At 43.0% G+C, this 23556-nt stretch overlaps 2 protein-coding genes across 4 annotated transcripts; both read left to right on the forward strand.

Annotated features, from left to right (window-relative positions):
- Positions 1–2769: 2769 nt before the first annotated feature.
- LOC115772184 (mucin-3A) lies at positions 2770–15092 on the forward strand. 3 transcript variants are annotated; one of them, XM_030718331.1, is made up of 12 exons: positions 2770–2989; positions 3338–3721; positions 4008–4846; positions 4886–5894; positions 5995–6083; positions 6206–6264; positions 7333–7496; positions 8848–9013; positions 9094–9285; positions 11338–11559; positions 14620–14779; positions 14874–15092. In XM_030718331.1, the coding sequence occupies exons 1-12, from the start codon at positions 2947–2949 to the stop codon at positions 14946–14948; spliced, it is 3402 nt and encodes a 1133-aa protein (XP_030574191.1). In that variant the 5' UTR covers positions 2770–2946; the 3' UTR covers positions 14949–15092. The 3 variants fall into 3 exon arrangements, with proteins under 3 accessions (XP_030574191.1, XP_030574103.1, XP_030574280.1); XM_030718243.1 differs by having other exon boundaries at positions 4008–5894; XM_030718420.1 differs by lacking the exon at positions 2770–2989 and having other exon boundaries at positions 3453–3518; positions 4211–5894; positions 14874–15089.
- A 3826-nt stretch (positions 15093–18918) lies between these two features.
- Positions 18919–22670, forward strand: actb1 (actin, beta 1). The gene is made up of 7 exons (XM_030718548.1): positions 18919–19055; positions 20089–20214; positions 20302–20541; positions 21078–21324; positions 21411–21602; positions 21706–21887; positions 21974–22670. Exons 2-7 carry the CDS (start codon positions 20092–20094, stop codon positions 22115–22117), a joined length of 1128 nt encoding a protein of 375 aa, XP_030574408.1. The 5' UTR covers positions 18919–19055; positions 20089–20091; the 3' UTR covers positions 22118–22670.
- The last annotated feature ends 886 nt before the right edge of the window (positions 22671–23556 follow it).

Genomic DNA, 23556 nt, shown 5'->3' on the forward strand with positions numbered 1-23556 from the left:
AGAATTGACACTCCACCCACAGCCCAGACAGTCTAGGGGTTATTTATGCTGCAGCTTGTGTCCAGGTAGTTTTACACCACCCAGGGCTCTTCCTGCCTTATCCACAACTTAGAACAACTTGTGTTGTCTGGATAGCCAACTTGATGGTCCTTTGTTCACACCTGGCAGACAGCCCTTCACCACTTCTATATCTCACCTCAATGGGCTCACTTGGGTCACTTGCCACCGAGTCAGAATTCTTCCACTACCTCACCATACTGTTCCTTCTTTTACTCATTGACAGTGTTGGGGTTGTTACTCAGAAAACTAAAAAGTAATTACTTGCCAGAGAAAGTAATTCCTTACAATATTTGTTACATTATATATTGTTCCATAATTACCACTTAGCAATATCACCCTTAGGCTAAAGTCCCAGACACCAACACAAATCCCTATTCTGATGAGGACGCACATATGACCTTTCTTTATGTGTTTACATATGAACACAAAAACAACTTCACAAAGCAAAGAAGAAAACCAGCCTAAAGAAACTTCAAAGTGATTCTACTTTCGAAACATGCACGGGTAGAAAGGGAGGCTGCAAGCCTGACTGCACATCACTGCCATTGGTAGCTGTTGAAGGCTCTGGCTGCTGGTCGGGGGTCTGCACACACACTCAGCTTTAACATCACTCTGGGCTCTTAGCTTTCTTTGTGTTACCATGCTCTCTGTGCAGATATTTGTAAAGTACCCACATTATGGAGTATAATGCAGCTGTTTCCATCCTAGATGCAGTTTGCACTTTACCATTGCGTTTTGTCCTTTTGTGCAATAAAGATAAAAGTAATGTCCATAACGCCACTGTAGACCATTCCAAATGTTTCCTCCTCCCACACATAAACTGAAATCAGTTGACTGTAGTGCAGGAAGAAAAAAAGTTTGTTTGATTTATCTGTTCTTTCTGTGTGGAGTCTGCATGTCCTCCCCATGTCTGTGTGGGTTTTCTCTGGTTACACACACACACACACACACACACACACACACACACACCTGGGGGACCCTGACAAAAATGGATGGATGGACGGATGGATGATTACAGTAATGCGTTACCATAATCACATTACATTTTTCGTTACATTACTTTACTTTGTGTTACACTCAACACTGCTCATTGACCTCCTCAGTTCTGCCAGGAGGTCCTGGGTTTTAAGAGAATGATCTGATTGGAGGCTCCTTAGAGTGCACCAATTTTTGGCCTTAGTGTTGTGTAGCAGCGGTTTCGTGGAATGGCATTTGAATCCTCACCTCTGGATTTCTTGAAGCATGATGGGATGATGCTGTGGGTCAGGGAGAGGTTAAAGATGTCTGTGAATACTGGAGCCAGCTGGTCTGCGCAGGCTTTGAGGACTTTGTCACAGATTCTGTCTGGTCCAGCAGCATGCATTCAGGGGAGGCAGATTCAGTGCCTCCCCTGCCATCATGACAAGTAAAATACTAACAATGATAAGAGAAAATACATTTGACTACTTGACTGTTCTATAAAACTGTTTTATAAAACTGTTTTCTGAATTATTTCAACACTTTAATGGTCAAAATCGCGGAATTTACGCATTGCCTTTTCAAACACATGGAAGAAATGCAGGGTGAGGCAATGCAGTGCTGTGCCTCACCTCTGGTGGCGCTGTGTCACATACAATAAATGAAGCAGGCAGTTGGCGCATGCCCATTGCTGTCTCTCTTATATACATGTTTGATTACACATGTGCTACACATGCTGATGTTCCACAGTCTGTCTAATATATTGAATGAATGTGTGTGACATATTTATTCTTTGTGATCGGTCATAAATGCACAGTGAAAATACAGGGTGAGGCAGAAAGTACCGTGTCGCACCGATAGGGGGCAACAGAGTAGGTGCATGGACTTCATCTTCAAATAAAGGTAAGATAATGCGTGTTATTTTTGTTTAAAAAGAGAGACCCCCACCACCACCACCACCACCAAAATAGTTTGACCTTCCATTAAATATTTTGCTTTTCTTGCCATCATTGTTGAACACTATGGAGTTGATTAAGGCATAATTAATCATTAGCATAATTAAAATTGAAATATAAGCTTCTATTTTGGGCTCATATATGTGAACATCCGACTCCAGACGAGTCAGTGCCTGTGATGAGGTGGGAGACAGGCAGTATGATTAATTTATTCAGGAGTGTAATGGATTGTGGGTAGAAGCTGTAAAAGAACAGCATTTGTATGTCGACATACAAATAAACACGTAGGCCTGTGTAGAAGATCTTCTACACAGGCCTACGTGTTTGTTTGCAATATGGTGGCTTTTTTTTTTTAGTTAAGGCATTTTTTTAATGATTCTAAATAAATACAACTCTATAATTTTCTATTCTTGCAGCAGACATGGGGGCTAAAATGGAAGCAGCATACAAGCACGGCTGCCTCCACTGGAACAGTGGTTTCCAGCACTCCCAGTGGGGCGTAAGTGTAAAAGCTCTAATGAACTGCTCCCTCTCATGTCTCCATGCCGCCTGTGGTAAAAGTTTCCTGTGTAGAGTTTACGCACTGGATTCCTTCCTCTCATCTTTGGAAAATGTCGTGCGGAACAGCCTGGAGGCGGCGTAAAGCTCTACCATCCAGAAGCCTCTGTCCATCCTACGTTACAGGACACGCTGCCTCACACACGTGGATCTAATTTAGGTGCGTATGCGGAGCCGTGCCCCCGACAGCGCAGCGGTTTCCGTTACAAGGAAATGATGGAGGAGGAAAGTTTCTGACGCCTCTCTGCGTTTTTTTTTTTTTTCCTCGGGGACTGTCCGCAGGAAAACTGGAGATCATTTTCGCTTTGCGCAGTTTGCTCGTCCTCGTCATAACATGCGGTATTGTCTGTGTGAAAATTCTGCATGTACTTTGGATTAAAAGGGTGTCCGACACTGAAATGTCTCACCATTGGAAATGCAGCTCCACGCCTGTCTGTTGCTTTTTGTCATCACAACAGGTAAGGACGTCTGCCAGCCACAGTTCTCTTATACCTTACTGTGTACCTTTTTGTAAATGAATAAACTTTATGCTGAACACACTGTTTTGTTTTTGCTGAAACAGCTATTTACTATTTTTGTTGTGTCTAGATTAGACTAAATCAAAGTAATCTGCACATTCTCGGTTCAACCTTAAATCTTAGTGTTCATCAGAGGAAATAAGATGCTCTGTAAGCTCTGAAATTATCTTTTTTCCCTGCCCAAATTCATCCTTTTGGTTGAACTTCCTTCAACTTATTCCCACAAATGTCTAAATTAACAAACCCATTTTAGCTGAAAGAGTCTAACAAAGTTTTTCTCTCCCTCAGATAAAACACTGGCCTTTTCATATCATCACTGTGGTGGAAATGTCAGCTTGGGCGAAGAGACTGCCGGTCGCATCAATCTCACTTTACCTGGACTTTTTACTAACAGCAGCAGGCTCAACCCCGTGAACCAGGAGCCTGACAAACGCTTACAGCTTTCAGCTTGCACTTGGGTGATAGATATTCCTCTGGGGAGGCAGGTACTCTTAAAGTTGGCATGGTTGGAAAGTGGTTCAAGCTTATCTGTGCGCTGTGTCTGGAATGAAGAAGATGAAGCCTTGGTGAGCGGGGGCATGGCTCTGCTCTCTGGCTGTGACAGAAACAAAGCCACCCTCAGTTGGACAGGACCAGGACACTCTTTAGATGCAGTTCATCTGGCTTATTATGGTGAGAAAACATTCCTCCATTAACTAGTTTAAATTGACACCGTGAAGCCTGATCATGAGACTCATAATAACATTACAGTAGGAGGTTGTTCAGGCTTGAGGGTGTGTAACTAAACATGCTGTGAAAATGTGTTGTTCCAACTGTGCTGTGAGCTGTGACTCTCAGTCGGAAAGATCTTATCACTCTCTGTGGTGTTACGCAGAGATATGTTATGTTGTTGTGGTTTCCACTCTGTCTCTCCTCACCCTGTCCCTCTCTGTTTTTGTGTTTGTTCCTGGCTTTCCAGTCCAGGAAAATGAGAGGAATTCCTCGGAGGACCACTCAACCCACCATCCGGATCGAGACCCCACTCGTTGGTCTCCAACAGGAACCAGCTTTACGAATACCGCTCCTGTTGGTCAAGAGCGGACGATGGGCACAGAGGAGGGCAGAGGTCGTGTCTATAACAGTCTCGAGTGGAGTTCTGCGCCTCCGTCTGTGTCTAGTGCCTCCTCTCAGGACCAGAGGCTGCTGAACCCCACCTCACCCATGCAGGGACTCCCTGTCGCTGGGAGAACTGATAGGGAAACTCTCCCTCTTCCTGAGGAAAAACCAAACAATGGGCCGGAAAAATCTGGAGCTGCTCACCGCACTGATGCTCCCATGACTGCCAGAGAGACAACTCACACGTATTTTCAGAATGCACTCAGCACAAACCCTAATTCAAACACACCCCCAAACCCTACTGAAAAAGGCCTTCACACTCAGATGGCATTGACAGATGCCAGTAGTTCAAATGCCTTGTTTGGCACAGATGTACAAGAACATACATCTGTTCAGACGTCTAAAAACACAAACAAAGATGTCACCACACAAATGGATCAGAGCGTGTCCAGCTCCAGCGTTCCTTTTCTTACCTCTTCTCCCCCCGAGCTGCCTTCCTCCTGGACAGGTCATACAGTCATAACAGCACATGGTGGAGTTGTTAGCGGGACATCTGGACATAAGGATTCCTGGAGGAGCCCGAGAAGCACAGACACACATGATTCTGAGCTGACCTTTTCCATCACCTCTGACCCTTTAAAATCATCCATCAAACCTCTTCAGGATGATTTAATTAGTGCACAAACCCACACTGAACCCACTTCATCATCATCATCATCATCATCATCATCATCATCATCATCATCATCATCATCATCATCATCTTCAGAAGTTCCCACCAGGACTCATTCATCTAACACCTACATCACGGAGCTCGACGGTGCTGTTGGCACTGTGGAGGCTGATCCAGTTCATCCAAACATAAGTCAGAGTAACTCCTTTGTAACTGTTGCATCAGATGTTACTGCTCAGACTGTCACATCTGAGTTGCCTGATAAGTTTGAGCACACAGAGGTGATGTTCCCTTCTTCCACACAGAGTCAAACAGACTCTCCTCAAAGCACAGAGAGCCCCACACACTCTATTTACATATCTTCGTCATTCACGCAGACAGACAAAGAGACACAAACAGCAGTTGAAAGTACACAAAGAAATTTCATTTACACACACATGACTGGGAACACTACCCCTTCCTCGCCTGGCACTACTAAGGCTTACGGTTGGACTTCGGGCTTCACTGTTTTTTCTTCTAAACCCAGAGCAGCGCTTACCATGGGAGGTGTAACCGAAAACTCGGCCATCACAGGAACCACTGGAGCAACATACGCGCTGTATCCCACTCATACGCTCTTACATGACAACTCACCCACAGATTCACCTACTACTGTTCCCCTTTCATCATCCGCCACATCAACAGACTCATCTACACCTTCATACACACGCCAGACACACAGCATGTTTGTTGATAGTTCACAACCCACTTTAACCACCTCTGTGTCTCAGTCCACCGTGCACACAGTCTTTTTCAAGAGCAAAACCACGCCTTCACCCCCCCAAATGTCGCCTCATACACTCAGTCATCTGCCTTTGCCGACTTCTACTAATATCTTGCCAACACGTAAGCATTTCCAAAGCATTATTACTACTACACATACTCCTCTGCCTTCTACTAAAACATCAGATGATGAAGTAAAAGTAGAGGAGGAGGACAGGTTCTGGCAGTGGTTTCCCAGCAGCACCACACCCCCTTGGAGCTCCACAAACAGTCCCAAGTTCTTCATTGTGCCAGATCAGCCTGCTGCCATCAAAGGTACTTCACAGACACCATCGACATGTTTTAGATTATGGTTAAATATCCAGATTATGTGTCCAGATGTCCTGTAATATGATTATTTGCTTGCTCTGTCCAGTGGAGTCAGTGGAGCTGCTGCTGCAGATAGTTGTAGAAGAGCCCGTATTGGCTTTAAATGTCGACTTGGAGAATGACACTACTGCCTGGGTGAGGGATTGTACAACACATGTACACTGTGGTGCAGGAAAGCAGAAATAAACAAATTCTAAAGTACTGTTTGATTTAAGGTAAGTAGCTTTTACAAATTTCTCAATTACGGCTTCTTTTAGGTGAAGCCCTACCTACAGAGAGCCCCGGGGTTCAGCAGGCTGCTGGGAGTCTGGAGCAGGTGAGGGTGGTGCAAACAAACTGAAAAGCAAAGGTACCTCAAGGCTGTTTATGGTTGCAATTATCCCCACTTTGTGTCTCTAAATATATATTGTCCATTTCTCAGTTGTATGTATTTCCTAACCCAGGTTATGGGAAGTGAATAATATCCTTGCTTTTTTTGTGTAATATGTTAACATATAAACAAAACTATACAGTTAAGGGGGGAAAAAAACATTAGACACAAGTAAACACAAAACAACCAAAAGATTTCCCAGAGTTAGAAATCATTAAGAAAATAAAGCAAACCAAAAAAAGCACAAACAAGTTTTTCAGCATCCTCCTGGAATCTCCTTCTGTTTCCTAAGTATTAAAATCCAATTTTAACCACGCATTTAATGTGACTCTGGAATCAGGGTTGAACTTTGTGTTGCTTTCCAGTCAGATTAATGATATTATCGCTCCCTCAGTTTGTCCATAGGGCTCAGATCACCTCCCCATTAGAATGTTGTGATCAGTAGCATCAAATGCTTAAATCCCATAATACTCAAAAAAGCAACTTTACCATTGTCACAAGTTAGTCTTAAGTCAGTAATAATTTTGGCAAAGGCCATGGTGGTTGGTAGGTTTGAAAGAAGTGATCACAATTGCTAAAGTACCCCTGTACTCAGGTTTACCTGCAAAACTAATGAAATTACCATCGGCCTCAAATGTACTTTGGGTTAACTTTTGGCATGTTAATGCTCTAACCTAAATGCTGACCATTTAACTAAGTGAATTGCAGTAATGTCCTGTTAGGATGCTAATGTTAGCGCTGAGCTCAAATCCCTGTTGAGCACAGGTGCATCTTTACAGCCACAAGCATGGTTGTAAACTTTTGTCTTTTTATAAAACAAAAAAGCAAATATATTAATGTGTTATTTGTATCAAAATACAAAATGCAATAAAGAAAAATCACGAACACTGAATGCTTGGCAGTGTGACTGGAACACAATAGAAATTGTAGCCAGGATGGGTTTTGGGATGGGTCAAAGAAAGTTGTGTAAAAAGAGGTGGAGAAGGCAAATCTCCTGTTGTGTTTTTGTTCCAGCGGCCGTGCAGTGCAGAGTCTGGTGGAGTTCAAAACCAGCAGGGCTCTGGAGTGGCTCAGCATGACGGAACCCACGTCACTGCTGGAACGAACCGGACTAGCCCAGGCCGTTCGCAACAAGAGGACGTTCAGGACATCTAAGATCACCAACATCACAGTCGGAGGTGAGCATAGGTTCAGGTGCCCGTCAGCAGACAGCTGACTGAAGCCCTGGTGACTGAGCGGTTAACGGCGAGTCCAGTTACCTTTTGTTGCATGTTGTTTGTAATATCTTCCTCCCTCAAAACTTGTTACAATTCATTAACCTGAGAGGGAATTCCACTCTTAACCTCTTTACTTAATTAACCCAGATACAGGCAAACTGATGTAAACATCATAATTCATCAGTTAAGCTCACAATCTAATTATGAAAAATCTCATGATTCCACCTGGATTAATCCAACTTAAACTTTTTTTTTAACAATAGCATGCAGTCATCTTACTTGTTTCCATTTTGTTGTTTGGTGTCAGAACAAGTCTACAATGCAGCCAGTGAGCTGGTCAGCTTCTCGGGTAGCAGCCTGCCTCCCAAGAAGACCAGTCAGTCAGTGCCTGTTGACATCAGCAGTCTTATCCTTGGAAGCTTTTTGGATATTTGGCATACACCACACGTACAAAAGAACTGGGCTGCCCACACATTACACCTACAGGAGCTGCTCGGCCATGGGTTTCCATGGCCGAGCAGCTCCCAGTGCACAGTTTTTGTGCTGATGTTAATGCCAGAGGAGGTTTGGAACTCTGCAGTTACTGAGACAGCAGAGTGTTGGAGGTTTTACACACTATGTGCCTCAGCAGTCTATAACTTTATGCGATCTGTCACTTGGTGGCTGAGTTGCAGCTACCTGCTGTGGTGATCGCTTGTGAATAAGAGAGCAGCCGAAAGTAGCTTACAGTTGATGGTGGGATCTGTGGCAACGATGGCATCCTGTTACAGCACCAGGCTGGAATTCAGTGAGCTCTTCAGTGCGACCCATTCTGCATGGCTAGGTGTTTGATTGTATACGCCTGTGGATATGTGACTGAAAACACTTGAATTCAAAGATTAAGCAATGCGACCAAATACTTTTGTCCACATAGTGTACACACTTGTAACAATTTTAAAATATAGATTGCTGTTTAGACCTAATAAGAACTGCGAATGTGTTACTTTGGATAATTTGGATGACATTTCTCACTATTTCTGTACATTTTTTACAAACCATGTTAATCAGCTGCTTAATCGAGCAACTAATATACAATTGTAAAATGGAGTGCCATCTGAACTACAGCAGAAGAAACCTTTTTAAAAATGAATACATCAGAAAAAATTATGATATTGCATGATAGTCACATTTGTGCACAGTAATATGTACTAAAAGCTGCAGCGTCTGGTTGCTTTATGGATGCAAATATTTATTCCATGAGTTCATTTTATAATAAGAAAATAAAGAATAGCCTCTTTTTTTTTCTTTTTCTTTAAACATGTCCTTCCCTCAGGTCTTCAGGGTGACATCTGTGACTGGTTGCTACAGTGCCCTGCAGGTTATAAGTGTGTTTCCCAGCCTGGCACCACCAACTATAGCTGTTCTTCCGTTTGCCACTTTGACTACTGCCACCATCACGGCATCTGCACACACCATCCAGCCCAGCTTCCAGTTTGCCGGTAAGAATGTTAAAAGAAAAGCGTTTCTTTCTGTTCATCCAAGATTTTGTGCATGTAAATGACTTTTGTTTGGGCATCAGCTGCCTTGCAGGCGATGACTTCTGGTTCATGGGTCAGAGGTGTGACATGAGGATGACTCGCGCGCGTCTTGTGGGTGCATGTCTCGCCATCCTGCTCATCATGGTGACAGTCATCGGCATTCTGGCATTTGTGGCAGTGCGGCGCTATCGAGCAATTCTGATCCAGGCCAAAGTAGACCAGACGCGCAGCAGGTAGGATAAAGACTTTCTCATAAAGACACAACTGCAGTTCAGATTCATACATGTTTTGCTAATAACATAATTATTTTGCCTTTCTGCACCACCACAGTGGATTTTAAATCCAACAATCAAGATGTGATTGATATGCAGACTTTCAGTTTTTATTCAAGTGGTTTAACTAAAGTATTGCAGTAACTGTTCAAGAATTTTAGCTCAGCTGTTTTGAAGAAAAAGTCGAGTTTTTGTCAGTAAAAACATGCATATTTATGACATAAATGGCAGCAGTCACATTAGGGGAAATTATTCAGTTGTGATCCAGGAAGGGAAAGCCAGACACCGGCATAAACGTGCTCTTCAGTAACTGTAAACAGTCATCTCCACTAGGTGGCACAGTCTAGCTGCCAAAACACAGACTGAGGATGAGGGTGGAACTGCAGACTGTTGGCTCAGTCCAAATGTCCAACCTCCACATATGTGGCCAGCTGAGCCCACGGACACAGTCACACATCCTGTGACATGTTTCATTTCACTGCTTCAGGTCTGTTGTGGTGTTCAGCCAGGAGGTGATTAAATCTGCCATTTCCATGATCCTGAATGGAAAATTTCTCCCATACAATACGATGCATATGTTTGATGAACTGTTTCCAAAATTTGGCCTACTGAAATGAGAAGTCTACGCACAATAATGTTAGTAAATCTGCACCTTGTAGTTTTGGACAGTTCTAATGTTGTGACGTGGATTCAGCTTCATGAAGGTGTATCTGCAAACATTCCTGTGTTAAAACACTTCACTTGAACCTTAATAGCAATCTTATCAGTCTTAATTGAGTTCCTGTGGCTTTTTTTATAACTGCTTAGATTGAATATTGGGTATGTGCACAGACAGGAAGTAATAAGGCTGAAGCTAAGCCTGAAGTCCAGAATGTCTACTTAAGAGAAGGAAGTGTGTGTGTTTTCCAGGAAATGGTGGTATCCTCAGAGCAATATTTAAAACAAACAAACAAACAAAAAAAATATCCCAATGCTAAAAGTAGCTCATAGAGAAACTTGTTTTTAGGGTGATCTTTTAATCTGGTCTAATTCAGAAAGCATTTTAATCAGCATCAGAATGATTTCTGAATTAGCCTAAAACAAGTTTATTATTCCCGAGGACTCTGCTTACAGTCATACAAATAATGGAGAAGATTTACCTTTATGATTATAATAATACACTTTTAAAAGCAAAATTTTTTTAATTGAGTTCATGGTGATTCAGATTAGTATTGCCAATGAATTGGAGACCATCAGATATGATGAATATTTCTGCCCTGTTATCTGTGTTGATGAACAAACATCTTAGCTAGCAGACACAATTAGTTATATAAACAAAATGCACTTAGAGCAGAGCTCTCCTGCCAGCACAGAAACCCAGGTTACTACTAACTACAGGTTTCAGGGGCTGAGGTTTAAAGATGCTTTTAAGTTTAAAAAAAAAAAAAAAAAAAAAAAAAAGCTCCATTAAAATCATCTATGCTCATTAAATAGTGAATAAATGGTATATTTTTATTATTATTATTATTGATGTGCAATGATTTAAACAAATCTTTCTTTCGAGTTGCCTTCTGATCTATTTCTGCTTAGTGAAAGTATTTCACTGGCACGGAGCAGTCATGGGTCACCGTGAGACATACTCAGTTCATTCATGAAACATGACATCATCTGTAGCAGCGGGGTCATCTCCGCCCCTTCTCTTGTCTTAGGAGTTCTTTGTTCCTCAGTGAAACTGAGCAGCTTTGTGAATAGCTTTTAAGAGGAAAGTCTCATTAGGGATAAAATGAGAGCTTATGTGAAGGCCGCAGAGATAACTTTACAACATATCTACAGGCTATGACCACACATTGTGAGCATATCCTCTCCCTCCTATTGGTTGATAATTTTAATTTCTTGAAAGTTGGCTCTTTTTTTTTTTTTTTTAAACTGGCACACAGTTGTTTAAGTAAAAGGCAAACCCAGATCACCCAGACATAAATACAACAAGCATTGTACCCGGTGACTATGTGACCTCTTGATTTGTTGTGCGCGCAGCTATCGCAGATTCAACCACTTCGATGAGCTGTCGGGTCGCTTCTGGCTGCGCTCGTGGGCGGGGTCGGCGGACTCGTTGGACAATCCTGCCTTCACGCGCTCCGATGAGTTACTGCATCTGCGAGCGCTTGACCGCCCCTGCTGTTACCATGACGACACGCTGTCACTGGCTTCTACCTGCCCCAGCCATGGAACACGCATCAACACAATCTACCCCCACAGGTACACACAATTCACTGCCTGACAGTGAACTGTCTGTGTGTGACAGTTTTTTTTAAAGTTAATACGTTAGGTGATCATGCAGGGGAAAAATGTGGGACAGTCGGCAGCTTCTCTGTTCTCACTAAAGCCATTCTTGACACTTTAAAATAAGCTTGGTTACAAATAGCAGCAAATTCAACAATGTATTTATAATTGCATGATACAGAGGTTTGTGATCATCTTCAGATATCTGGTGTGTTTTTTAAAGGCAGTACAGCTTCTCAGTGTTTATTGTCACTAAAAGGTGAAATCAACATGAATGATATACTCTAGCATGTGGACTTATTCTACAGTCCCAGTATTTTTTTTTTTTTAATTAACTTTGTTTTTATGCCAGCTGCTTGTATTCTTCATTCTCTCTCAGCTTCATGAAAAAGTTTTAGGAGTTTCCACACATGCTGACCCCTGCTGCTTTTCCTACACTCTGACTTCCAGCTATTGACAAACCATCTTCGTTGGGTTTAGGTGAGGTTCGGGTGGATGTTCAGGTCATCTGATGGAGCTCTCAGTCATTCTGCTTGTTTATCATTGAGTGTATAAAATAGGGACTTAGAACCTGTGATGTCACCCATTAGCTTTGGTTTTTTTTTTTTTAATTTGGATGAGAGGGAGGAGCAAGCTAGATTACCTGCATTAATAAACTGTATGGGTGTAACGCACAGACATGCACTGTATAGCCAATAGTATTCACTCATCATCTAAATCAGGTGTTCCAATCACTTCCACGGCCACAGGTGTATAAACCAAGCACCTAGGCATGCAGACTGCTTCTACAAACATTAGTGAAAGAATGGGTCGCTCTCAGGAGCTCAGTGAATTCCAGCGTGGTACCGTGACAGGATGCCACCTGTGCAACAAGTCCAGCTGTGAAATTTCCTCACTACTAAATATTCCACAGTCAGCTGTTAGTGGTATTATAACAAAGTGGAAGTGATTGGGAACGACAGCAACTCAGCTATGAAGTGGTAGGCCATGTAAAATCACAGAGTGGGGTCAGCAGATGCTGAGACGCAGAGTCAATCACTACAGACCTCCAAACTTCATGTGGCCTTCAGATCAGCTCAAGAACAGGGTGTAGAGAGCTTCATGGAATGGGTTTCCATGGTCGAGCAGCTGCATCCAAGGCTTACATCACCAAGCACAATTTGGACAATGTAAAGTGACGGATGCAGTGGTGTAAAGCATGCCGCCACTGGACTCTAGAGGAGTGGAGACATGTTCTCTAGAGTGATGAATCATATGTCTCCATCTGTTTAATCTGATGGATGAGTCTGGGTTTGGTGATTGCTAGGAGAACGGTACCTGTCTGACTGCGTTGTGCCAAGTGTAGTTTGGTGGAGGGGGGATTATGGTGTGGGGTTGTTTTTAAGGAGTTGGGCTTGACCCCTTAGTTCCAGTGAAAGGAACTCTTAATGCTTCAGCATACCAAAACATTTTGGACAATTTCATGCTCCAAACTTTGTGGGAGCAGTTTGGGGATGACCCCTTCCTGTTCAAACATGACTGCACACCAGTGCACAAAGCAGCTCCATAAGAACATGGATGAGAGAGTTTGGTGTGGAAGAACTTGACTGGCCTGCACAGAGTCCTGACCTCAACCTGATAGAACACCTTTGGGATGAATTAGAGCAGAGACTGTGAGCCAGGCCTTCTCATCCAACATCAGTGTGTGACCTCACAAATGCACTTCTGGAAGAATGGTCATAAATTCCCATAAACACTCCTAAACCTTGTGGAAAGCCTTCCTAGAAGAGCTGAAGCTGTTTATTGCTGCAAAGGGTGGGCTGACGACATATTAAACCCTGTGGATTAAGAATGGGATGTCACTCAAGTTCACATGCATGTAAAGGCAGATGAGCAAATACTTTTGGTAGTATAGTGCACAACTACCTGACAAATATCTAATAGACATAAAATACTGTAATTCCACTCATCAAAATTGAAGCACAAACTTATTGGAAAATCTGTACCTTACACCAGATTATTTGTTGTGTTTTGATATTTGCATTAAAATGCTCCAGAAAGGTACTGGCAGCATCAACTCACTGGAAGAGGTCCAGTTGAGTGACTCCAATTAGCAGAGGTGAGGAATGGCAGACTGACTGGCTCCAGCTATTTATGTCAGGCTTAAAAAAAATAATAATACAATGAAATAAATAATCCACTGTACAGATGTATAGAAACTATCCATAGAGGCCATAAAAATTTAGGCATCAGGCTGAAAACGTCTTTTTAAAATGCTGTAAAGTTGGAGCCAGTCCCAAACTGCCATTTGAGGAAGTGCAGTTTTTGATACTTGCAGGTAGGCTTCATTTTTCAGCAGGAGCCACAAATTTATATCCCATCTGTTCACCACCTCTCCGTCTCACAGATACATGGTAGTTTCAGTAAAATGTCAGATTTGGATTCATCAGAATAAGTTGCAAATTTCTACTGGTCTTTTGTTAGTTGCTGGAGAGTTGATGTTGACATGCATCTTCTAATTGAACTTTATGAAGCATTAACGTGAGCGCTAAATGTGAGATGCTGTTAATTGGTGATTTCTGCAGCTGCTAACCCAGCTGATACAGTTTGGCATGAATTGGACTGGAGAGTGAAGGAAAAGCAGCCAAAAAGTGCTCAGCATGTGGGAGATATAGGTGCATAACTGTAGTTTAGTCCCTTTTTATATTACATATATCCCCTGGATTCATTACAGGACTGAATAATTTATTTAAAAAAAATAATGTAAGGGGTAAAACACAAAGATAAAAGGTTACAATATAATTAGTACATAAATGCAGAATTCATTTAAAATCTTATGCTGACTGAAGTCTAGTTGAAATACTGATAAGTAACTTCTCTCAAAACCCATTAACCAAGCTAACTTTCTGGTGCTTTCATAACCTTTATACTATTCAAAGATTTCACTACTCACTTTCCTAACAGTTTGCTTGGGGGGGGGTAAATGTCTGTCATTAGTATTTTTACTAATTTAACCAATAATGTAAATAATCCCTTTGCGCCCTAAATTCTGTGTAGCTCCCAGTATGGATGGAGGGGCAGTGAGATGAGTATGGGGGACGGTGTGCTGGATTCGGGGAAGGCCAGCGATCTTTCTGTGTGTAGCTGGCCTGTGGAACCCATTCACTGGACTCCATTTCCACTTCTGCAACAACTGGCCTCTCACAGGACACCCACGGTGAGTGTTTGACTGTGCGGGAGAGTTTCACAGTGATATAAATGTGTATCTGGTTTCATGATGTGAGTGATGCGCATTTTCCCTGTAATCCCAGGTCAGGGTGTCACGACCACGGTCCTACTGTGAAGGCATGGAGCTGGTAGACATGGGGAAGAGCTGGACTGCTTGATGTCCACATGGAGAATCCAGTCTGTTCTGATACTGTTTCAGTTTTATTATATTGTAAAGCTCAAATATTTGTGTTTTGTTAATAAAGTAAAGCAATAAGTGTAATAATGTGTACATATTTCCTTTTTTTTGTAAAGATTAAATCTATTCCCTGTTTCTGATGTTACCTGATGTTTGAGGTTACCTACATATCCGGCATATATGGTGCAAAGTCTTATAATGCTTTAATAAATACAAATATTACTCAGGGTAAGAATATGTTTGCTTTTGGAATTAAAGGCATCACAAGGCTATTTATACTCTCACCTTACTTTAGTATGTCCATGGATTTCTGACTATTTCAGACTCAGGTTTAACAATAATTTTAAAGTGTGTACAAAGTTGGAAGACATTTCTGAATGTCTTTCATGGTTTTTGTTTGGACATTGGCTGCTTTTTCACTCATTTTCATTCTAGTCCTTGTACCTGATCATTTTCAAATGAATGTTTTTCTTTTTTGCTTGTTAAGCCTCAACACTGACCTATGAATCATTCAAGCAACCAAGTCTGAGAGATGCATCTGACCTACTGTTCACTGAAGCCTCATCAGAAATGATCTTAGTGGAAGGGTGGCTGTCAGGAAGTCATTCTTAAGGGAAACGGAGAGAAAAGGCTGAGGTATGCCACATTACACCAGAACTGGGGTGAAAAAAGGTGACAAAATAATTTTTTGGTTCAAATTGTCAGTATGTACAGATAAGGTCAGGAGAGCAGTACAACAGTGAGTGTCTACATTCATCTGTCAAATACAGTGGAGGCGCCGTCAGAAAACAGAAAAACAGGCAGTTAACATCCAGAGAAGAGCTTTGAATGTCCTTCAAGAAGCCTGGAAAACTATTCCTGAAGACTGCTTAAAGAAATTACAAGAAAGCTGCCTCAGAGAGTTCAGCGTGGTGGTGTGGTGGTTAGCACTGCTGCCTCACAGCAAGAAGGTCCTAGGTTTGAAACCACCTTGGCCAGGACCTTTCTGTGTGGAGTTTGCATGTTCTCCCCATGTTTGTGTGGGTTTTCTTTGGGTATTCCTATTTCCACCCACAATCCAAAGGCATGCACATAGTGTGGTTAGGTTAATTGGTGATTCTAAATTGCTCATAGGCATGAATGGTTGTCTGTCTCTCTGTGTTTGCCCTGCAACAGGCTGGCAACCTCTACAGGGTGTACCCTGCCTCTCGCCCTATGACAGCTGGGATTCCCACGACCCTGAAAAGGATAAGCAGAAGAGAACGGATGGATACCAAATACTGCACAAATACAGAGCATAGTACTGCACTGTGCCTAATCTTGTAGCCTTGTCTCTTATCCTTTAGGGGCCTTAAAGAAGGGTTGTCTGTCCCTGTGACTCTAAGATAAGACATAACATTATATAATTAACAATAAAGTAATCTTAAAGGTTGACAGAAGACTGTATGGTAATGGCTTGCATTATTTACCTGAGATGCATTGTTATTTCACAGTAATGTATGTCTTAATATTTACAAAATCCTACTTCTCTCTTTTTGTACTGTAGAAATGGCTAAAATACCACGGCTGTCTTGTAATATCCTGGGGTTTCATATACCTTGTTTCGTTCTCTTTTCTATTTGAGCACATGAGCCCCGCCCCCTCAATGCAGTGTGCGAAACTCTGCTGGAATGTGACCAATAAATGACTTGAAAAATGGTGAAGATTGAAACGGAGAAACTATGCATACTGAGCATGCACGGTGCTTTCATATAGCATAAGAGAGTGACTAAACTGGAGAGACAGAATGCGTCAGATAAAGGAAAATCGTTAATGAGTGTTTAAAGGGAGAGAGGAGGGAGCAAGAGAGAATGGGATGAGTGAGAAGTGGACAGAAGCTACCTGCCAGCTTCTTCCATATACGGTCTTAGTGAGAGCTGGCCTTACCCAGGCCTGAGTTTCTCTGACTCTGTGTGAGTGAGCAATGCAGGGAGGGAGTGCCTGCATGTGTGTGTTGTAATGCGTGCATGAGTCATGCACGCTGCCTAGTTCTGAAATTGCTCAAGGAAAGGCATGAGGAACCACTGAGACACTGCTGTACTATCTAAGCAGAACAAAGTTTAAAAGAGTTTTTTTTTTTTTAATTTTAGCTATCAAGTCGCTTTTAAAATTTGACTGAAGCATACGGAGGAAAGGTGAACGGTGAGAAACAAACACATACATACATACATACATGGCCTTAAAAAGGGAGATTCATTCATTTCCTCAGAGTGGTCACATGACCGGAGCAGCGCATTCTTCCCCCCATGTGACTCTCTCCAATATCTCCTTATATGGACGTCATCCAAAGGAACTCTTAAAGGGATGGTGGTGCCCTGGGTCTATACTTGGTGTGTGTGTGTGTGTGTGTGTGTGTGTGTGTGTGTGTGTGTGTGTGTGTGTGTGTGTGTGTGTGTGTGTGTGTGTTTAGCATCGGTCCAAAGCAGGATAATGCCGAGCTGAAAAGCCAATTCCCTGATTTCCTCATTTAACTCCTCCTGTGTCATCCCAAGCTGCTACACACCTGGCCATATATCCCTGTGTGTGTGTGTGTGTGTGTGTGTGTGTGTGTGTGTGTGTGTGTGTGTGTGTGTGTGTGGTCACTTCCTCTGTACATCTGTAGAAGTGAGGCACTGTAAAAACTTACTTCCTGTGCCTTTTGGTGAACCAGCTCCCAAATATCCTTATTAGGAACACGTAGAGCCGGTGAGAATTCCTAGTGTAAGTTTATGAGTCTTTGTCCCGTGCCCTTTTTGAGTTAAAGTCCGTCCACCCACCAAGTCTCTGATCAACTTATAAGATGAGCTTTGCAGGATTTTCATTATAAAAAAAATTTTTTAAATCAACATGCACTGAAATGATTTCAGGTCAGAGAGGCACAGTGGTGTGTGAAATACCTGGCTGTGTACATGATGAGGTGTGTAGGCTATTTGCATATCCAAGTGACTCATTTTCATGTTCCTAATAGTAATAATCAAACCAGGCCTAATAGTGTTGTTTTGACTCCAAACATAGGTATGTTCTGAAAATGACACACCTGTTTATCACACCTTATTATGGGCTACAAGGTTACTCAGTCCTGTAAACTCAACTGCGCAATACCTGTGACGTGATGAGAGATAAGGGATTTACAGTCTCCTGAGTTATGCTGTAAACACTAGACCACCTCACCCTGACCACATGCAACGCTGTCACTCTGCACTGCATGTGTTTGTGTGTGTGTGTGATGTGTGAGAGACGGTGGTATGCCAGGGCAGAGGAGTCAGATAGGGTGTTAACCGTGCTGTCAGTGACCCTGAGATTAGAACTCCCCCTCACTTCCACCCTTCCAAACCCCATCCCCAGTCATGGCACTGCCAATGAGTATCTGCAAACAAATAGGAGAATGCAATGGTGAAATCCACTCCTGCACCACTCCTCGGACTCGTGAATTAAATTAGGTAAATCATAATTCGTCTGTTAGATTTCCGGTGCACAAATATAAATATTCATGGGTATTTATAAGAGTGAGACTATAATCAGGACACCCAGGCCCCTTCACAGTGTAGATGATGGCAAAGCTATTATATTATGGACTGCATTCATTCACCGCCTAGTGAAGTAAAACCTAATACATAAAAGCACATATTTCAACTGGTTTCTTACTCAAGAAGCGTTTTGTGCTTTGCAGTAAGAGTTGTGTGATTTGTTGCCAACGTGTCTATCCCACTTCTGTATCATCATCACTGCGATAATTATGGCAGATGATTAAAAAAAAGAAAAAGAAAAAGGAAGCTGTACTGAACACTGAACGACCCCAGACTGATAACTTTGGGGGTATATAGGTTAGTTTAGTGGAACTTGTCCCCCCTCTTGCCATGTCAGAGCGCAGAGCCATTATCTGCATGCGCCACACCCAGTGGATGCAGCTGAACCAATCAGCGGGCGCCGTACGGAAAGTTCTCCTTTTATGGAGAGGGGCTGCAGCACGAGCTCTGATAAAATCCTCCAATTTATTGGCCTTCATTGCAGTCAAGTTCAGACACTAAGTCGTACCAGAGTGTAGCGCTCAGTCACAGTTCTCCTCCACCGAAAACCCTCCCTCACACAGGTAAGACAACTGCAGGATGCCGGTGGAAGTTTTTCCTCTTATTTTAAATGCTTTCATTTAACATTTCAAGCGCCAGTTTTTTTTTTAATTGTTGCTGTTTGTTATCCCACTGCTTAACTTGCGACGCAAGGTTTTTCTTCGAGACTTCATTCAAGTTGAGGTGATGGTTAAAAGCCGCTTGTTATGCGTTATAGCGTTCTTATTATAACCGTCGCAGTTTGACGAGGATACTGTGTGTATAACAGTGCGGCGCAGAAACGCGTAGACATGATGTTTGATATTTAAGCGGGTGTGAAATAACCCCGCTGCTCGACGCTGTCATCGCTTTTCTAATGAGACTGCGTTAAAAAGCTTTGACCTTCTCGCTTACATGTAAGCGTCTGCTTCTGCACGGTCTGCAGTTCTGGTGGCTCCGGTTTCAAACACAGACAGATAATTGCAGATTACACGGATTAGGCTTATGAAGACTTCACTAATTTTGTAGGTAGAACTTGTAAAATGTACCGTTTTTGCTGTGTCACTGCAGCTGTGAAGTAATTTGCTAATCCAGGTACGTATGAGTTATAAAAAAAAAAAAAGTGCGAAGTTGCCTTTTTTTTTTTTTTTTTGTTCATATAACCTTGTAAACGCGGCGGTCACGACGTAAAGCGTTAACTGATTTAACAGTGATTGACTTAGGAGTTCATTCAGCTATGAAGCAGCTGTCTGTGGTTAACAGCTATGGTGAGCTCGGTGAAGGGAGTGGTCGGCTGTCGGTGTCATTTGAGGTTTAGCGACACACGGGGCGGCTTCCGGGCCGGTCTGCTGCTGTCTCCAAGCTGCGCTCACTTTTGCCTTATATGGCCATGGCCGAGTGAGAAACTGCCTTTGTTTTTCAGCTCTGGATTTGGACTCAATCCCGCGCCACTGCGACATCCAGCGTCCATTCCCTATAACGACAAGATTTAGCCAGGCTGTTTGCCAGATGTAACACACACTACCGCTTAACATCAGGTCTAACATCCTCTCCTCCTTCTGTCTCTCCTTCATCCAGAAAATGGAAGACGAAATTGCCGCCCTCGTTGTTGACAACGGATCCGGTATGTGCAAAGCTGGCTTTGCAGGAGATGATGCTCCACGTGCTGTGTTCCCCTCCATTGTTGGACGCCCCAGGCATCAGGTGCATATTCTGCCATAAATCTTAAATGCCTTTTGTAATCTTGGTATCTGACTTGTATTGTAATCACACTTCTCTTTGCCTTCCTAGGGTGTAATGGTTGGTATGGGCCAGAAAGACAGCTATGTTGGTGATGAGGCACAGAGCAAAAGAGGAATTCTGACCCTGAAGTACCCCATTGAGCACGGTATCGTCACCAACTGGGATGACATGGAGAAGATCTGGCATCACACTTTCTACAATGAGCTGAGAGTCGCCCCTGAGGAGCACCCAGTCCTGCTCACAGAGGCTCCCCTGAACCCCAAGGCCAACAGGGAAAAGATGACCCAGGTAACGATGGCTGACTCTCTGACAAATTTCCCCTAAGTCAGGAAACTGTTCAGCTGCAGGGCCCAACAGGAAACTGTGTTGCCACTCAGGCGTTTCTTCCCCTGCTCAATCTCTTTCCTCCTGCTCCTTCAACCTTCCAGGTTTCCTCTGCCCTCGATTCATCTTTTCAACTCTGCAGATGCTTCAGGTTTCTATCTCTGCACTGTGATGCATCAGGAATGACAAGTTGCAGCATGGACACAGCTGTGTTTTTAAAATTAGACCCATTAGACTTTTAGCTAGAGTGGAAAACATGCATAACTACACTGGTTTCTGCATGAAGCAACAGATGATATTAGAGCAGGTTGCTGCACTTTAACTTGTAGAGTCAAAGTAACAAAACCTTGGTTTTGTAAGAGTTTTTCTATTGTCGTTTCAGTATTAATACTCAAACCAGTGTGCCGTTTCTTTATGACTGAACTAACCCATACAGGCTTACTTCAGATTATTTTGACTCTTAGGCGCACTGCTTCAACTCTTCTCCCCCTCTCCTGCAGATCATGTTTGAGACCTTCAACACTCCTGCCATGTATGTGGCCATCCAGGCAGTGCTGTCCCTGTACGCCTCTGGTCGTACCACTGGTATTGTCATGGACTCCGGTGATGGTGTGACCCACACTGTGCCCATCTATGAAGGCTATGCTCTGCCCCACGCCATCCTTAGGTTGGACCTGGCTGGCAGGGACCTCACAGACTACCTCATGAAAATCCTGACTGAGAGGGGTTACAGCTTCACCACCACAGGTGAGCAGATGGACAGTCTTAAAGATGAGATGTCTGAAGCTAGGAAAAGTAAAACCCTGACTATGAAATGTTGGCCCATCTTACAGCTGAGCGTGAGATTGTGCGTGACATCAAGGAGAAGCTGTGCTATGTTGCACTGGACTTTGAGCAGGAGATGGGAACTGCTGCCTCCTCTTCATCCCTGGAGAAGAGCTACGAGCTGCCTGACGGACAGGTCATCACTATTGGCAATGAGAGGTTCCGTTGCCCAGAGGCCCTCTTCCAGCCCTCATTCCTTGGTAAGTAACATCAGAAAATCATCAACTTTAAGGCACATTTGTGAACTGTAAAGTAGTTGTAGATGATTCCTTATGCGAACCCTAACTTTCCAACACTCCACAGGTATGGAGTCTTGTGGCATCCATGAAACTACATTTAACAGCATCATGAAGTGCGACGTGGACATCCGTAAGGATCTGTACGCCAACACTGTGCTGTCTGGAGGTACCACCATGTACCCTGGCATCGCTGACCGCATGCAGAAGGAGATCACCTCCCTGGCACCCACCACCATGAAGATCAAGGTAAAATTCCTGTTCTCAGTCTCTCAGTGGTTTTTAAATGTGGGCTGTTCTTCAGTACTGATGACTTTTCATCTCTGTCCTTGCAGATTATTGCTCCCCCAGAGAGGAAGTACTCTGTATGGATTGGAGGCTCCATCCTGGCTTCCCTGTCCACCTTCCAGCAGATGTGGATCAGCAAGCAGGAGTACGATGAGTCCGGCCCCAGCATTGTCCACAGAAAGTGCTTCTAAACAGACTCAGTCCCCACCCCACCCCCACCAAAACACACACTGCTACAAACCCAAACGACTGGCTCTGCATACATGCCTACACCACCACACTGGTGTATGCTGAGTCAACAACACCTCTTCCATTTTATTATTTTTTTTTTCCCCTCATCACTCTGGCTATGGCACCATGCCCCCTGATGGGGAGAAACTCTGCGGGAAGTACAGAGCGTCCCAGGTGGTGTGAATGTGTGAGAAACATGATGTCCATTGTCGTGTTTGTGTAGGTCATTCCAGATGTCTTTGTTCACCACCTTATTTGCCTCTATGAAGGTTTATTCTCTGGTGGGCCCACTGCCCATCAGAACTGTAGTATTGCTTAATATGTAAATTATGTAATCTGAAACTTGTTTTGTTTTTGTACTTTCAGCCTTAAATGATACTTGGTCCAGTTTGTTTTTGTCATCATGCAATAGACGAGGCTTGTACCTTGTATTGAGGTGTATGAAGGTTTGTGCATAGGGCTTTAAGCCTCTGGTGTACACAACAACCCAATAAAGCGCACATGTCTGACTCAGTCTGACTTTGTCTCTATCTTGATACTAAAGGAACCTAATTTTCATTTGGCCACAAAGTGTACCGACTCATGCTTCCTTACACTTGAAATGTTAACGAGAAGAAAAAAAAAAAAAACTTGAACTGCATAATCAAAGTACAGTTTCAGCTTATGTAAGACTTACTGAAATACCTCTGGAGGAGAGGCGTACCAGACAAGGATGCACATGTGTATCCTTCAGTTAAAGGTGTGACACAGGTCAAACTTTTTTTTTTTTTGTTTTTTGGATTAAGTTATAAAATTTTACGTACAGACAAACTCCACAATTTGTGGGGTGTGATTTACATAGGCTGGCAACATTTACGCTTCAGTGATGCATATAACAGCATTAGGCTGTAACAATAGCTGAGATGCACCTGTCTGAAATGAAGGCTCTGAAACAAGGGCGCCTCATCTTGTTGAAATATAGGTGTTACATATACAAACAGTAAAGTGCTCAAAGTTTTGATCATATCTGAAGTGGCTTCTGAATTCAAATGGAGTAGTCCTCCCACCATGATTTGTATATCCAGCTGTGGGCCACACATATTAAAGGTCAAAACATTTCCTCAAAAGATGCTCCTAAAAGCCTGCTGTTGCCTTAACGCTCCCCATTTCTCCTCCCATTCTGCTTGCATCTCATGTAGGAGGGACTAGGACCACGTGAGGAAGGGAATCAAGGATGTCCAAATTAAGAAATAAGATGAGGGTTTGGCATAAATGACGTTGGTGGCTGGATTTTATTTGTAAGTCAGTATAAGGGGCTGCACACACATCAAACACAGCAATATAAAAGGCTGAGGATGGATCAAAGGCTCCAACCAAATATCCTATTACATGAATTCTTCAAAACTTGGCAACACTAAAA

Source organism: Archocentrus centrarchus, chromosome 1, assembly GCF_007364275.1.
Source record: "Archocentrus centrarchus isolate MPI-CPG fArcCen1 chromosome 1, fArcCen1, whole genome shotgun sequence".
Classification (NCBI taxonomy): domain Eukaryota; kingdom Metazoa; phylum Chordata; class Actinopteri; order Cichliformes; family Cichlidae; genus Archocentrus; species Archocentrus centrarchus.

Excerpts from the sequence above, each read along its gene's own strand:
- LOC115772184 (XM_030718243.1), top strand. The coding sequence starts at position 2,947 with ATGCAGCTCCACGCCTGTCTGTTGCTTTTTGTCATCACAACAG. Across the intron at positions 2,990-3,337 it reads GCTTTTTGTCATCACAACAG|ATAAAACACTGGCCTTTTCA; the intron begins GTAAGGACGTCT and ends TCTCTCCCTCAG. Across the intron at positions 9,014-9,093 it reads GCCCAGCTTCCAGTTTGCCG|CTGCCTTGCAGGCGATGACT; the intron begins GTAAGAATGTTA and ends TTTGGGCATCAG.
- actb1 (XM_030718548.1), top strand. The coding sequence starts at position 20,092 with ATGGAAGACGAAATTGCCGCCCTCGTTGTTGACAACGGATCCGGTATG. Across the intron at positions 20,542-21,077 it reads ACAGGGAAAAGATGACCCAG|ATCATGTTTGAGACCTTCAA; the intron begins GTAACGATGGCT and ends CCTCTCCTGCAG. Across the intron at positions 21,325-21,410 it reads TTACAGCTTCACCACCACAG|CTGAGCGTGAGATTGTGCGT; the intron begins GTGAGCAGATGG and ends CCCATCTTACAG.